At 58.1% G+C, this 16,636-nt stretch overlaps 1 protein-coding gene across 2 annotated transcripts; it reads right to left on the minus strand.

The window, feature by feature from the left end:
• Positions 1–607: 607 nt before the first annotated feature.
• On the minus strand, positions 608–12,794 carry RASD2 (RASD family member 2). 2 transcript variants are annotated; one of them, XM_045872629.3, is made up of 3 exons: positions 10,828–10,918; positions 6,961–7,354; positions 608–3,606 (listed from the first exon to the last, which is right to left on the minus strand). In XM_045872629.3, the coding sequence occupies exons 1-3, from the start codon at positions 10,861–10,863 to the stop codon at positions 3,077–3,079; spliced, it is 960 nt and encodes a 319-aa protein (XP_045728585.1). In that variant the 5' UTR covers positions 10,864–10,918; the 3' UTR covers positions 608–3,076. The 2 variants fall into 2 exon arrangements, with proteins under 2 accessions (XP_045728585.1, XP_045728584.1); XM_045872628.3 differs by lacking the exon at positions 10,828–10,918 and adding an exon at positions 12,122–12,794 and having other exon boundaries at positions 609–3,606.
• Positions 12,795–16,636: the final 3,842 nt, after the last annotated feature.

The following is a 16,636-nucleotide window of genomic DNA, read 5'->3' on the forward strand; positions in this document are numbered from 1 at the left end:
CTCTGCCCAGTGTGGCCAAAGGATGGGAGGGGAGCTAGGCTCCCAGGTGGGCAGAGCGGGGAGCTCTCCTCCTGCTCCCCCCCCACCCCAGGCCCACCTGGCCTTGCTTCCACCCTGGCCAGGCTCCCCTCACTTTGTGAATGTCCGGACAGAGATCTCGCCCTCTGAATTGGGAGCCCCATCACCTACATGCTCGGTGACAGTTGTTGATTGATCAAAAACACAGACCATTGATGCAAAATCCTTGCCTCACCCACATGAAGCTAAGATGGCCTCTGGTTTCGAATCCCCCATCTGCCATGACACCAGCTTTGTGCCATCTTGGACAAGGTGGAGGGACAGCAGGGTGAACATGAGGAGCAGGTTTCTCATGGAGCTGAAGAGGCGGCCGGGGCTCGAGACACGAAGTGTAAAGCACACAGCAGGTGCAAGGCTGGTCTCCTCCTCTTCCCTCCACCCTGGGGGCAGGTTTGGGGTGGCACAGACTCAAGCCCCTGTCCCACTGCCTCCACCCCCATCCTGCTTCATTTCCAATGAAAGCTCGCTCTGCTCGCCCAGCGTTTATTAAATACTGTCCAGAAAGTTGTACATCAAATCAACCATACAGACCTGGGCTCTGTCCCAACCTTGAGGACAAAACGTCCAACTGAGGCTGCCCACTACTGACATTTGGGGGCAGATAACTCTTTACTGGGCGACATGACCTGAGCACGAGGGTACTCTATCCACTAGATGCTAGCAGTACTCCCCACCCAAGGCTTGGTGATTCAAAAATGTTTCCAGACAATGCCAAACGTTCCCTGGGGCAAAATCAATGGTCTACAGGAGCCCCACAGAACTCAGACATATGGTGGCCCCAAAGGGCTGATGACCCATGGGGTGGGGGGGGAATCTCTTTTGTCTGACCTCGCTACCCCTCCAGAGGGACACTGACAACTCAGCACACACCTCCCAGAAGGCCCAGAAGGGCAAGGGCCAAGAGAGGGGCACAACTTCCTATTTTGGGGTGCCCCCTCCCCCATCTATTTAAACTTGAAGACTGACTCGGTGCTTCCACCAGGGCAGGTGCAAGCTAGGGAGGCCAAGGCCAGCTTTGGTTGGAGAAAGAAGCAAACCCTCTTAGAAATACAGAAAATTCACATGGTCAAGGACACAGCTTAGAAACAAACCCACTTTAATTGGTAGTGCACACAGAGATCTGGGGTAGCGGGGGCATCACAGGTGGGACCAGGCCACACACCTGTCCTGGCCAGGGTACCCAGTCTGCTTAGAGGGTGCAGGCTGGGGCCGGGTGAGGGCACAGAAGCAGGGCGCCAGGGTAGAGGTATGGAGTATGCAGGCCTGGAGCTGGGGCACGTACATAGCTTTGTGTTCACATGTGTGTACATGGACGTATCTGGGCATGATGTACACAGAATTTATAGGAGCCCTCGAAGACCGATCTAGAGAGAGGGTCAGGGAAAAGACACCTCCAGTTTCTGAAGGGCCCCCCACACCCGGGGCTGAAGAAGCATCAAGAGAGGGGGTGGGGGTGCCGAATATCCAGACTTAGCCCCACTTCTGCCACCCACAGACTTGCTGTGTGGGCTGGAGTGAGCAAGAGTCATTCACCCTCTCTGGGCCTCAGAAAGATTCACTAGATGATCACTAAGGTTCCTTGTAGCCCTAAATCTCAATATTTTAAAGGAGATTAAGATACAAAATGTATTTGTTAAGAGCTGATGACAAGACCTTTGGTCTGCAGGCTCAAATCCCGCCACACCTGGGACGCAGCAGCCCAGCGCTAGGCACAAGCTAGGGACCCACGAGGAGCCTTCCCACCTACCTCTCTGGGCTCGGCGGGGGTTCCCTGCTGCTCCTGCACCCTTCCCCAAACAGCGCACAGGGCACAGGGCAGTGGGGCGGCAGGGGCGGGCACAGGCCATGCGGGTGAGGGAAACAGGCTGAGGCTGGGGAAGGGCCTGGCCTTGGGGGCATAAAGTGCACTGCTCACCCTCTTTGTTTCCTAGCACACAGTGGACCCAGCACCCAGTAGGTGCTCAATAAATGCTTGAGGAGCGAGCACAGTAGAAGACGGCGTGGTTCTAGGCAGAGCCTTGCCCTGAACCTGGTGGGGTGGGGATGGACTGGAACGTGCCACCTCCCCCCTGAGTCTCAGCCGCCTCCTCTGTGAAACGGGGGGGTGGGGGTGCAGGAGGAGAAGCAGCCCCAGCCTGCAGCCGCCCCCACCCAGTGCAAGTGTAAACTGTGAAGCTCACGACCGAGGGCAGTGTCTAGCCGGAGGCAGGCCCTGGAAACCTTGTCCCGGATCGGGATCCCGATCGGGGAGGGAGGTGTCCCCAGCAGAGGCAGCGGGTCTAACCTGGGCGGGGGGTCCGGCCAACGAGGCGGGGGTAGCTTTTACAGTACAAGGATTTCCGTTCCTGCAGCTACGCACAACGCGGTACGTGAGGACAGCAAAGCACACCCAGCAGACAGGGGAGGAATCTGCGGGAGACGGCGGAGGCCGGCCGACCCGGGATGGGCGGGGTCTGGGTACGTGGCCACGCCCCTCTCCCAACACAGAGTCGGCGGCCCGGGCTCCCGGGTGGGGACGCCTGGGGGCCACCCCAGGGGTGGGGGGCGTGGAAACGGCTGAGCCGAGATTGGAGGGTGAGCGTCCTCTCCCATCTGGCTCCGGGGCTCGTTATCACCCCGCGACTGTTCCAGGAGGTTCCGTCAAGGTAGGGAGTCTGGCCCCTCCGGCATCAACCCCAAGGATAGGGCGGCTCTGACTTGGGTGCCGGAACAAGTCCCGAGGTCTCCCAGCCTTGTTTCCGGCCCCGCACGGAGGAGCTGAAAGCACAGGGGGACCTCAGAAGAGCAGAATCAGAGGGAAGTCGCGAGAAGGCAAGGAGAACATACAGAGGTCAGAGGCTGGGGTCGCCCAGTCTGGCGCCAGAGGCCTTCGAACACGGCTGCTGTCGGGGTCTCGTTGAGGGGCGGGGGGGGGAGGGAGGGGGGGACATGGGCAGCGGGCGCCTGGGGCCACCTCCTGTAAGGCACTGCCCTAGCCCCAGCCCAGCGTCCCTCCCACTCACTGGATGGTGCATTTGTCCCGCTCGCGGGCCTGGCCCTCCCGAAGGACCTTGGCCTTGATGTACTTGAGGTCACTGTTGACGCTGGGGCGGCGGGCAAAGGGCGAGACCATGCCGTAGGCGTCCATGTCCTTGACGCGGCGCATGCAGAAGGGCCTGGGGTGGAAGGCGTCCCCGTACTGCACGGAGATCTTGCGGTGCAGGGCGGGGCTCATCTCGTGCGGCAGCTTGGCCATGCTGAAGAGCACGTAGAACATCTCGTCCACGTTGGTGTTTTTCTTGGCCGACACCTCGAAGTAGGCGCAGTTCTCGTCCCCGGACACCAGCAGCTCGGCCTCGGTGGTGGGTACCTGGCGGCACAGCTCGCCATGGTCGTTCTTGTTGCCGCAGATGACCATGGGCAGCTCCGCCGCCTCCTTGGTCTTGTTCTTCAGGCAGGACTTGACCTCCAAGATCTGCTTCTGGAGGCGCTTGACCTCGTCGAAGGACTCCCGGTTATCCAGGCTGAACACCAGGATGAAGACGTCACCTGCGGGGAGAGGGACCCAGGTGGTGAGGCCACCCTCCTGGTCACTGACTCAACCCTCCCGGCCTAAGGGGGAGTGGCTGTTCTCCCCATTTTCCAGAGCAGGAGGCTGAGGCCCAGAGGGTCAAAGCCCTTGTTCACAGTCACACAGCGAATGTGTGGCTCAGCCTGGCTCAGACACAGTTCATCCCCCCGACACTTCGCTGCAGAGCTGGAGATGGAGCGAGTTGCTTGTGAATTTGTGCAGACTGTGTTAAAATAATAATAATAAATACAATTTTCATGGCAGCAGGGGTCTTGCCCGACTTGTTCAGAGCGCATCCCGGGGCCTGGAATGGTGCCCGACACATCGTAGGAGCTCAGAGTCCCGGCACCTGGCAGGCCTCGGGTCACATCTGGCCCCTGCCACTTACTAATCACACAGCCTGCGGAGGGTCAGGCAGCCTCTCGAAACCTGACTTTTCTCCATCTGTCCCACATGGATGCAATACACCTTCTTGTGAGGGTTTCACCGGATAATGAACGGAGAGTGGCCCGGGCTCAGAGGTCTTAGGTATCGAGATGACAAGGGGAACAAGCCCCTGCGAGAGCCAGTGTGGGTCACGTGCTTCACGCGCACTTTCCTCCCCGACTCCTCCCAAAACCTCTGCGGTGGGGATTTCAGTACCTTCCTGGGATAGGTGAGCAAACAGAGGCTCAGAAAGGGCGAGCAACCTGCCCAAAATCACAGTGTGAACATGGCTAGGCCGAGACGTGGACCTGCTGCTGTCCTTACCCAGCCACTGCCTGGCACACGCAGGTGCTGTCTGCTTCTTGAATAAATCATGGATGAATAAGTGAGTGCTAGCCTCCAGGACCCATGCGGTCCCTGCTTCAACTCACTGCATTACTCAAGACGAGTCTTTGGGTCTGAAATGGGCCATGCAGGGGTGGCGGGGACGGGGGGGGGGGGTGGCAAGGAGAGAGAGACCGGGCAATGCCCACATCCCAATCTCTGGATGTTACTACTGGGATTATGGCTCACACTCAAACTTTGGCTTCAGTTCGTAAGAACCTGTGGGGAGATGTCAAAACTCCCTGTTTCCCAGACAAGGAAACTGAGGCTGGGAGGCCCATGCCACATTCAGAACCATGCTCTGGCCAATGGTATACCCTTCACCGTGCACTCCAGGACAGTGAGAGACGGTGTCACCCACGACCTTGTCCCCCAGTGCCCAGCACACAGCGGGTGTCCATAAAGCTGGGTGAATGGGCGGGGTGGGATGGGAAGAATGGGGGTGGGGGCTGCTGAGAGAGGCACTTGCAAGGCGGCCCCAGCCTGGCAACCGTGTCTCCCTGGGCTGCCAACCCCGTCCCATTAGGCTAATCCTGGGCCCCTGAGGACTCGGCGGTCTTGACATATTCAAATGCAAGACCGTGATGCCAAGCTTCAGAGACAGCGTGGCTGGCAGCTGGAAAGAGAGCTGGTGGCAGAGTTAATGGCTTTCAGAATTTCCTGCGCACCAGCACCAGGTCGGAAATGAGGCACGGGCTTGTGAGTGAAAAAAGCAAGCAGCAGACAGATGTGCTCCGAATCGTAAGTGCATGTTGAAAAGAGACGGGCAAAAACCCTCCCTGTTACGAAGATGATACAAATATAAAGGTCAGTGTGTTCGTGGGGGTCCAAAAGGTGTCCCCACCAGACTGATGGGGCAGCCACCTCCAGGGAGGGGACAGGAGGCTGGCGTTGGGGACACAGGCCAAAGGGGCTTCTTTAGGCTTCTCTGTGTTTACAGGAGGGTGTGTTTGCATATCATTGGTGTAATTAAAAAATGCATTTTGGAAATATGCACGTGGTCCTCCTCCACATCGCTCTCCCTCCCTCTGATGTTAGCCTTATTTATATCGGTGGGCACCCAGTCCGCTCCCCAAGGCAAGGAGAGTGGACATCCCTGCACCCCCACCAGGTGCTGGAAGTTTCCCCACAGCCACACCGGGGGGAACCAAGCTGATGTCCATTGTACGGCTGGGGAGACTGAGACTCAGACCTCTGGTCACACATCGGAGCCACCAAGTGGCTCCAGGTCAACCCAGGGCTCCTTCGATCCACACACTGCCTCTCCAAAATATGGGGTGGAGGGGTCCAAGTGTGATGTGGGTCAGATGGTCAGCAAGGACAGCCTGCAGGAAGAAGCCATCTGCCCAGGGTGCTCAGGGAGGGGGCTCGGCCAGGGTACAGGGGCAGGAGCGTGCATGGTATGGGTTTCTTGGTGCAAGAACATCTCCATTTGGGGGGTTATTTTAGTGATGGATAGAGAGGCACTTGCTCATTCCTTCCCTTCATCACTGCCCAGCAGTGGGAGAAACATGGCTTAGGAAAGGACTCTGCCTAGCCCCGAGCAGGCACTCTATAAATACTGGCTTAATTTAAGACAAGTGTTTACTGAGCACTTACTCTCTGTTCACCAAGCACTTCTGCTGTATTAACTCATTTCCGTCTCACAGTGACCTTTGGGGTGGGCGCTGACGTGATGCTCTCACACAGAGAAAGCCAAGCCACAGACAGATAAAGTCACTTGCCCAGAGGAACAAAACCAGGAAGCCGCTGCCCCAGGCAGACCGGTTTCTGGCCCGCCCTCCTACAACCGCCACGCACAACTGCCTGAGTAATGCCCAGTCCTGCATCTCCACGCGCCCCCTTAATCCCTGACAATCTCCCTTCCCTCCCCACCATTCCCAGCAGGGCCAAGAGACTACGGGACAGTTTAGTGGTAGAGAATAAGAGCCAGACGGCCAGGGACCACCTTTGTTACCACCTGGACTAACTTAACCTCTCTGGGCCTCCGTTTCCCCACTTGTAAAGTGGAAGCAAAGACCCATCTCCTAGGTTAATTGTGAGGATGAAATAAATCCATGCCAAGCTCTAAGAATGGGCCGGGGCACACAGCTTGATAAGCATTAGCTACGGCCACCACTGTTACTCTGATTACTACTGAGCTCCCGGCCTGGGCAGGGCTCCTGCCTACCCTTCGACTGACCGCTGCCCGGGTCCTGCCCTGACTGAGACAGCAAAGGCCTGGGGTGTCAAGAGATCTGAGGCCAGCAGACTGACCCTGGGCTACCTCCAGCAGGAGAGTTCCCAGAGAGGACTACCCCCCCACACACACACACCCCGTACCCCCCTGCATCAGCTCCCGATCTTCTGGAAGGCAGCCCTGCAGGACTTGATCCTCGATCCACAGCCAGCCAGAGTGGAATTTGGGCCCCAGCTCGATCATCTGCTCAGGCAAGCAGCCGCCCTCTCTGCCCCTCCAGGCGCACCCTCCCCCGTCCCCGGGAGTCTTGTTGTGAGCGGACATGCCTACCCTGGGCACCTACCTGTGAGGATGGAGAGCCTGCGCATGGCAGGGAAGGGGTGGTTGCCGGACGTGTCCAGGATGTCCAGCTGGTACATGTCACCTCGGATGTTGTAGACCTTCCGGTGGAAGTCCTCGATGGTGGGCGTGTACTGGTCCTCGAAGCGGCCGTTGAGGAAGCGGGAGACGATAGAGCTCTTGCCCACCCTCGAGGCGCCCAGCACCACCATGCGATACGAGTTCTTGGCGGGCACGCTGAGCGTGCAGTTCCCGCTGGACAAGGTCTTCATCATGGCTCGGGACGGCGGCACGGAGCGGGGAGCCGACGTCAGGAGGCCCTGTACCCGGCCCTGCAGCCTCTTGCTGGCAGCCTTGGCCTCCTCTGCGTGGCTCTGGTCTAGGTGTCCGTTTTCTGTCTGTAAGATGGGGACGTTAGACTGGGGTGTCTCTAGGGGCCTTGCAGCCCTGCCAGCTCCATCATTCATGCCCTCTCCGGCCTCCTTCCTCCGCATCCACCCACCACACAGGCGCTCATCGCCCTCGTGTCTGCCCACCCCTTGTTTATCCCGGCCCAGGACTGCTGGGGCCGGAATTTTTGCTTTACCCCGGCTCCCTATTGCTCCCGGGCTAGCAAGTAGCTTTGCAGAAGCCCCTTTGACCTGACAGTCACTTCTCTCGTCTATAAAAGGGACTCTACTCCCAGGGCTGTTGCACATGCTGAGGTCACAAAACGTTAACTCTTGCTAGAACCTGATCTCTCCCTGGCCCCTCGGTCCTGTCCCACTCTGGCCTCCCAGGAGCTGTGACTCCAGGGCACAACGTGGGGAAGGCGCTAGAGAGCGTTTCTTAGGCCTGGGCCTAAGGCCGTTCCCAGAAACAGGGAAAAGGCCACGTCCAGACCACATCCTCCCTAGCCAGGGCCGGGTGATTTCAGCACCAGGCCCTGGGAATTTGCTCACTTGGGAGGTCCAGAGACCTGGCCTAGGGGATGTGGGTCAGAGAAATGACCCAGGAACAACTCGAGTCCCTCAGAGCTCCAAGTGTTTATGGTCCTGGGGTATACCCAGAACTTTCTATGGGGGCTTCCCAGCCTTGTGGAAGAGACTGAAATGGGTCCCAGCTCCAAAGCCCAAATGGAGATAACCCCCCAGGGCTCCAACAGCCCCACCCCAAAGGCCAGTCACAGCCCCGCCACCCTCCTTTCCTCTGTCAGCACCCACCAGAATCCACTTAGAATCCCTGAGCCCATCCCTCTGTTAGAGCTCTGTTGAGATCTGCCTCCACTTCTTAGCTCGTGCTCGTCCCTCTGCCAGAACACCCTCTTCTCTTTATGTTTCAGGGCCTGCCTCAAATACCACCTCCTCTCTGAAGGCTTCTCTGGCTCCCAAGCCCACCCCAGCAGGAATCCCTCCCCTCTCTAGAGAAGAGGAACTAGAAATGGATACAGGCCCGCTGGAATATCGGTCCCCTCTGCCCTCAGCCTGCGGCCACGCACGGTTGCGCAGACTGGGCACTGCACAAGGCACCCAGCTGGGTGGGAAAGTGGGGGGCTGTCTTTGTGGAGTTGATCTGCCCAGAGAAGGCACCTCTTTTCAGTGTGCACTGGGAGCTGTACAGACCAGCTCCCACTGGTCCGCACCCCTGGCTGCTCCAGCTCAGGAGCCGGAATGCCTCATCCACTTATCCCAAGGCTCTCTCCAACAGCACATTGTTCTCTGCCCGTATACTAAGAGACTGGAGGTGGAGAGACCTGTTTGTGAGTCTCCTGGCATACGTCCTGTTCGGGGCATCCAGGCATCTGCCTCTGCTCGCCCTGCCCAACCGAGAGCCACTGTGCAGTAAACTGGCTCTCAAAAAATACCTTTTAAAAACGCTTTTATTGGTAGCATTTATCCACCTCCGTGGCACACACATTCCCACCATGGCCAATTCCCAGCTACCAAGAGGATCTCGATGAATGAATTGCAAAGAGATGCACACAATAAGCCCGCTCTGCACACCGCTGACCCTAAGCCTGGAGCCCTGACAATCACCATTAACCAAGCCCCCCGCCGTGTGCCGAGCACTGTGCTAAGTACAGAACAAAAACGGGAGCTGACATTGACCTTGCAGTCAATGTATGCCAGGGTGTTCTAAGCGCTCTGATTAACGTGTACTCATTTGCTCCACCCCTCAGTAACCCCAGAAGGAAGGTGGTGTTCCCCCAGGTTACAGGAGAGGATCCTGAGGCCCAGAGACATTTAGGAACTGCTCATGGCCACACAGCCAGTAACCAGCAAAGGAGAGATCTGACCCCAGGCTGTCTGCCCCACGCAATGGAGCCTCTTTACCACCTCCCTCCAAGGAAGATATTATCTGCCCATTCCACAAATAAGGACTCTGATACTTAAAAGTCTCCTTGCCTGGCCCATGTAGTTAATAAGGGAACCAGGACAGTGACTCCAAGACGAAGACCACCACATCCCCCTCTAGTGCATGCCTGCGGCCATCTCTCAATTTATTCCACAGGATTTCAGCGCCATGTACATAGCAAGTGCTCAATAAATGATCCAGGAATGAATGAAGCAAAAGGGTCTGCCTTTGGAGCTCACCTGCAGCTTCCCTCTGAGGCCTTGCCCCTCCTCTCCTGCCCTGCCTGGCTGGCCCAGGTGCTGTGCTGAGGGTCTCTGTGCCCTGGACACACCCGTGGGTGCGCAGTGGGGAGAGGGGGCCGAAGGCTTCTCGGCAAGCCAGCCTGGGCCCTCAGTGGAGACGGGAGGGAAAGAGGCCCCACACCACGACAGCCCCCTCCCCGGTCCCTCTGCGGGGAGCTGGGTTCTGCTGTGATCACCTCTGTCTAGACAGAGAGGGAAGGAGGCCAGCAGCCCCCAGGGACAATGCTAGTCCCCATCACCGCCTGCCCAGCTTCTAGCCTGGAGCTCCTGGTACAGACGTGCTAGGATCAGTAGCTGAAGAGGCCTGAGCAAGTCGGAAAGGAGAGGCCGAGAGTCAGAGAGGAGACGGGGCCTCAGAAAGAGGCAAGGGGGAGGGGGGGAAGCGGCTTTCTTCTCTGACAGAAGACTGTGAGTCTTCACGTGGCCCCAGCCACGTGGGGCTGTGTGTGGCACCCAGACACCTGGACGCCGGCTGACGGCGCTTCCGTGAGCCCCACCTCCTGTCCCCATATCTTCCTTCCCTCTCCTCCCCCAGAGGCGGCACAGGGGGACGCTGTGGGCATGGCTTCTCTCCTCTGCTGCTGGCTCTCTGCTCTCCATCCTCAGCCGGGCCGACCTCACACAGCGAGGAGCAGAGGGCCAGCAGAGGGCCAGGGGCCCTTCGAGAATGTAGAGCTCAACGCTGGAGGCTCAGTAGGTGGTTAATGGGGACCCCTCACAGCATGAGAACCCAAAGGTGAGTTCTGTGACTCTCAGCTGACCCCACCCCAGGACCATTCCCAGGGCCCCCGGGGAGGCAGAAAGTCCCAGAGCAGAGATGGAGCAGGGCCATCCTGGGGGAAGAGTAGCCGAAGCCAGACGGGCTTCCGTCACACCGGGTGCTTCGCATACCTTGTTCCAATGACCTCCCGACAGTCCCATGAAGAGCAGCCCACCATCAATCCGCTGGACTGACGAGAACACTGGGGGTCCGCGCAGCTGAGTCACTTGCCCCAGCTCACGCAGATCACCGGCCAGGCCAGGATGAGAATTAGGCTGCTGGGCTCGAAAGCCTGGGCTCTTACCTCCATAAAAACCCACCCCCTGGCCAAAACCAGCCTTTTTCAAAACAGTGCCTGACTCAGTGAAGCCTCAGCTGGTGTCAGGCAGAAGAATGAACCCTGAGGCCTATTAGATTCTCGTTCCCTCTCTCTCCCTGCAGGTGGCTGGGGGCAGGCACCCTGCCCAGGACTCACCCCCAACCTTGCCCAGCCGGCTCTCAGCAACTGCATCTGTAGGTTCACCCCTTTCTTCACCCTCAAGCCCCTCGCCCAGGGCCTGCCTGGAAGATGGAGGGGATCAGAGGGACAAGGACATCAGGACAAGAGTCTGGACATGTCCTTCTCCCTGTGAGTCCCCAGAGCTGGGTGCACTGCACCAGTCTCCCCCCCCCCCCCCCGCCACTCCCTCCCACACACCTCAAGCCCCCTCCATTAGCACACATGCCAGTTCTCTGGACATACACCTTATTCACTGGCTTCCATCCCTACGCTGAGGGGTGTCCTGGGGGCTTTGCAAAGTCAGCCTCACCACCCTTGGCAGCTCGGGATGGTAGAAAGCAGGCGGCCATTGGCTTCCAGCACACCAGCCCTGCATCTCACCAGCTCAGCACACTGGGGCAAATGGTTTGGCTTGGTGGGGCTGGTCATCTATCAAATTGCTGTTGTAGAAGCAACCCCATAGGGTGGCCCGGATTGTTCAGCAAGAAGTCAAGAGGCTAATACAGCTCTTGACACGCAGCAAGCGGGTTCCTTTGAGGCACCCCCTCTTGGCATTCAAGGGGTCGCCTAGAACAGCCAGGTGGGGTGGGACTGGAGTGCAGGCAGAGGTCTTGGGGGGCCCCATCTTGTCACTAGGACGCCAGGGTAAGCCTGAATCATGGGCTCCTGAGCCGGCTGCCCCCATCCCAGCCTGGCCTCCTACCTGCTGCGAATTCTGAACATCCTCTGTCATCCTCCCAGGGCAGGGGGCAAAGGGAGGAAAGGTCAGAGAGAGCTCCTCAGGGGTATCTGAAGGCCCTCCGGGCCAGCTGAATACAGGAAACATTTCCGGGGCAAAGAATCACCCAGGAAACTCACTCCCTGCACCAACCCCCCTCAGAAAGCTCAACGAACACTGGACAGGAAGGTGCTCCTTAATCTTCCCTCCTCCCTGAGCCCGTGTCCTCATATTTAAATGTCTATTGCTCTGGGTCCCTGAAATGGAAAGCTCTTAGCAACACATCTAGCACATAGTAGAAGCTCAGAACGTCTTTCCCACCTGGGATAGGTAAAGGGCCTAGCACTCAGCCTGACACATAGTAGGTGCTCAACTAGGATCATTTTCTTTAGATATGTAAAGTTGCCCATGATCCGCGCACATAGTAGATGCTCAATCAGCTTAACTTTCCCTGGTCATGTAAAGCCTTCCTTCCACAAGTCTCAAACCGTTCTATCTGGCTTCGCCCACTTCGGCCAGCTCCCCAGTTCTGTTGGGGTGTCTCTCTCCTACCTGAGAATTGCGGGCTGGGGCTCTGGCACAGCTTGGAGGGCTGCCTGGAAGCGCCTCGAGGTGCGGGGAACCGCTGGCCTCTCCAGCCGTCGCTGCTGCCGCCGCCGAGGCTTCCAGAGTCTGCAGCGGCTCCGGGGTCACTGCGCCGGGCTCCTCCTCTGCGCGGCTCCGGGCGCCGGGCTGGGCGCGGCCGGGCGAGGGGACATGGGGAGCCGGTGCCCCATGGGTGGGTTCCAAGGGCTCAGAGGGGCCTGGGCACCGGGCGGGCTCCGGCTCGCCGCCGCCGGCCCTGCCCTGCCCCGACCCGGGGGACTCCTGCTGAGCCAGGTGCCCGGAGGCGCGGGGACGTCCGATCCCGGGGTCCCCGCCTAGGTCTCCGGGGGCTGGGGGAGGGCTGTAGGGGCGAGTCCGGGGCTTTAAGAGGGTCCTTAGAGACTCCTGGAGGGTCCTTTGGAGCTGCCTGTGGGTGCGTGCGTGTGTGCGCGTCCGGAGTGGGCGAACCTGTGCTGGCCGCCTATGCCACCTTCTCCGCCCGCGCCAAAGGGGGTCGCTCGGGGTGGGGGTGCTGCCCCGCTCGCCGTGGCCTCCTCCTCTGCCTGCAGCTCTGCAGCTCTCCCCGCGCCGGAGGGACGGCTCCTTTCTCCCTGCGAGGCGACGCCAGCAGCTGGAGGAGGAGCAGGGCGCTCAGCTTCGCGCGCGTGTGGGAGGGGGCCTTGAACGCCGCCCCAAGGTTTCGCACGTAGCTCCGAGTTAGCCTGAAACCCGCTCCTCCTCCCACTTCACCTCCTCTGGCCCTCGGAGGAGGCGAACTTTCTGCGAGCCCAAGCTCCTCCCTCCCTTCCTCTCCTGGAGGCGAACGCCCCTCTCTCCCGCAGGGCGAGGTCAATGGTCCCTCCCGAAAGCGGTCGCAGCCGGGGCTCCCAGTGGCGAGCCCAGCGGCAGAAGCCCAGCTCAGGCCTGGGAGCTGTCCGCCGCGCCTGCGAGCGTCCCTCCGTGGACCCGTCGCGCAGCGCCCGGCCGCCCCCTCCCCGGCCCGCGAGCAGCGGGTCCCGCCGCCCTGCGCCCGCCTCGGCCTGCCGGAGCGCGCTCGCCCGCCTTGCCCGGCGCCCCGCCCCCAGCACCGCGCTCGGCCAATGGGCGGCGGGTCCCGCGGCCCGGCCCCGCCCCGCCCGCGGCCGCCCGGGCGCCGCAGTCTGGCGCTCCGCGTGCCCTGGCGCGTGGGGCCGGGGCCGCTGCTGGGGCGGCTGGGGGCGCGCACCGTGACCGGAAGGCGGCCCGGGCCTCGGGGGCTGACGTCTGCACGCGCAATCACGCGCACACCGCGCCGGCCGCAGGTGACCTGCGAGGGTCCCGCAGCCAGTCGCCCGAGGTCCCTCCAGCCCGCGCGCCAGGACTCCCGTGCCCTCGTCCATCGCGGAAATGCCCAGGTGCCCTGCCGGTGTCCGGCCTGCCCGCCCCGAGATCTCCGGCCCGCGGGACCCTGCGGGATGGCGCGTGGACCCCGCACGTGCCGCCCGGAGGGGCCGCGGAGTCACCGAGTGGAGGCCTGCGCGCGCAGGTCTCGGAGAGCACTGTAGAGTCTTGCTGGGGATGAGCCGGGCGCCTTGGGCATTCACCTCCATTCTCCCCGCCTTGACCTAGGGCAGACATCAGTCGTTCCTATTATGCCATATCTAGACACCACTTATTACTTAGTATTTTCTTAAGTCCAAGACCCACTCTCCCCCCAACACATTTTTTTTAGAGGATCGTTATATCACTGCCTTAAATGGGAAGCCAGTATCACTTGCCATAAATAGAAGGTAAGAGTAAAAATAAACACAATGAAAACAAACCAAGGTTATTAAATTCTAGTTGGAAACTCGCATGCCAGAGCTTGAGAAGTGCCCTCAGTGAAAGATGAGAGATGGGCAAAGTTTGGAGAGGTGTCAAAGACCTATTTATTAGCACCCATCAGAGACTTCTTCCTTCATGCTTTCAGGAGGCTGAAAAGAGAATGTTCTCACTGTGTGATAGGGTGAAGGGACACATACTGTCTATCAAACCATAGTTTGTATCATCCAGAGAACTGTCCACCACTTGCAGAACCCTGAACCTGGAGGATGTCTGCCAATCTTCCCTCCACTACCAGACCTATCCTCCCACCTCATGGTGGGTGGTGGGAGTCTGAGGGGCACCAAGCTGAGGGTCCAGCTCCAATGGGTGAGAGACTGGCATTCAAGTCCTGCCTCTGTAACCCCTCAAATATTTGGCCCTGGGCCAGTCATGTTTCCATAACTAGTCAATCTTCAAGGACTAGATGGGGTCACAAAGGGCTGTCCTGTACGGTTGTGCAGGTTGCTTACTGGCTCAAGGGCGCTTAGCTAAGGAAATTCAGCTTGTGCTTTCCTCTGGGCCTTGGTTGTGTCACCTATAAAATGGGTATGATATGCTAGGTCCACAGAGTGCCAAAAGTGCCAAAATCATCTTAGACTTTGATTATAGAAAGTAGCTTGCTCTGCTTTGTCGCTGTGTGGTCTCGAGGTTCCCTAGGGACATCAACCAGAGAATATGGGGTAGGTGGAGGAGGAGGTGGAAAGTGTGGTACTTGCATTACTTGATTATGTTTAGTCCCCCAATCAGAGGATGTGAAATCTGGGCTAGGGCTAAGGGATGTGCCCAACGTCACGCAGCCAGCAAATGGCAGGATCCCAGCCCAGCACTCTTTCCGCATCCAGACTTTGCTTCTAGGAACTGGCTTCAGCCCAGGAGGGCTTGTGCTCAGCTCGACACACAGAGGCTGTGAGCCTTGAGCTGGCTGTAAGCTGGACAGCAGGAGGCAGGCAAGGTGTCATGCTTCACCAGGAAGGCTGGCGTCAGAAGCACTCAGGCCTTCGGGCCATTTCTCCCACTCCCATCCAGGAAATGTGGCAGGTGGCTAGCTCTGAGCCAGCCCAAGACCCATTACTTGCTGCTTCAGCCCCATCCTCCACTCAGCCGGTCACGCTCCACGGACCTTATCTTGAGGGTTGCTGCACATGGAGCTGCAGGGCCCCGGGAGACCCACCTGCTCCTGCCCCTACCCCTGTCCCTCCTCAAACGCAGAATGGCTCAGTCAATAAGCAGGTGCACATAAGGGATCGATGCCCAAAGAAGCTTCACGTGGCAACAGCACGCTTCCCAGTTTTCCCTCTTTCCTATCCTTCCCCCGCCCATTTGCCTCACCATCTCGAATGGCCCATTTGTTGTCGTCACCTCCCTGCTTAGTGGGCTCCCTGTCCCGCCCCCCCAATCCATGACCACTTTAATCTTTTTCAAAGATATGCCACCCCCTGCTCAAGAATTGTCATGGCTTAAGACATAAAATCTAAACTCCTTAGTCTGGCATCCAAAGCCTCCAACCAGAATCTAGTTCCCATTACGTCCCACCATCAGCCTGCATTTCCAGCTAAATCAAACCATTTCCAGGTCCCTCAAGACATTGGGATTTCCCTCCTCCAGGCCTTTGTGTATCTGATCCCTCTATCTGGGAGAACTTTTTCTCTATCTTTACTCAGTGAACTTCTACACATCCTTCAAAGCATGGTGTTCACACCTCTCTCCACAAAGTCTCCTAGCCTTTCTAGTGGTGTCGTCCTCTTCTGGGATCCCGCGGCAAACAAAACAAAACAAAACAAAACAAAAAAAACAAAAAACCCAAAACCTGGCTCTTGCATGTAGGTAACTGACCATTCCTTTAAGCCTCAGTTTCTTTACCTGTAAAGTGGGTGTTATAGTATCCACCTTATGGGTTGTTGGGAGGATTAAAATATACTGTAAAGTGCCTTGCACTGGGGGCCCTGCATACAGTAGTCTTCATCATGATTACTTCCTTTATGGCCTATGTCACATCCTGCCATACATTTTGGACACGTGCCTCATCATCCCCATTAGCACGTGAGCTCCTTGGAGTGGGGACAGAGCCTGATTCATCTTCGTATTCCCACATCATTAAGGGCAGCATCTTACACATTGTGCATTTTTAATAAATGCTTGTTGAATTGTGCTCAGCTCAACAGCCGCAGAGCACAAGCAATGCACAAGCTCTCCTTGGAAACAAGAGGAAGGGGAGGGCAGGCACGCATAGCGAGGCAGAGTTCCGTTAAGTTCTCCTAAAAACCCCACTTACAGAAGGGGAAACTGAGGCTCAGGGAGGCTGTTCAGAACCAGGCCACTAATGGGAGAGATCCGAAAGACATTTCTCCAAAGGGAAGTAATGTGTTTGCCCAACCAATGTCCTGTCACATCCCTGGCTGCTTTTCTAGAATAGTGGTTCCTATCCTTGGCAGAGAATAAAAATCACCTTGGGGGAGGCTTACGTGATAACAAAGCCCAGGCTCCTGCTCAGAGGCGCTGATTTAATTGCTCTGGTGTTGGGCTTGATATCCACACTGTTTAAAGCTCTCCCAAGTGATTCTTTTTTTTTTTTTTAAAGATTTTATTTATTTATTTGAGAGAGAGAGAATGAGAGAGAGCACATGAGACGGGGGAGGGTCA

This window comes from Mirounga angustirostris, unplaced genomic scaffold, assembly GCF_029215605.1.
Source record: "Mirounga angustirostris isolate CCGP_5_RB_7025 unplaced genomic scaffold, mMirAng1.0.hap1 SCAF_5, whole genome shotgun sequence".
In the NCBI taxonomy this organism is placed as follows: domain Eukaryota; kingdom Metazoa; phylum Chordata; class Mammalia; order Carnivora; family Phocidae; genus Mirounga; species Mirounga angustirostris.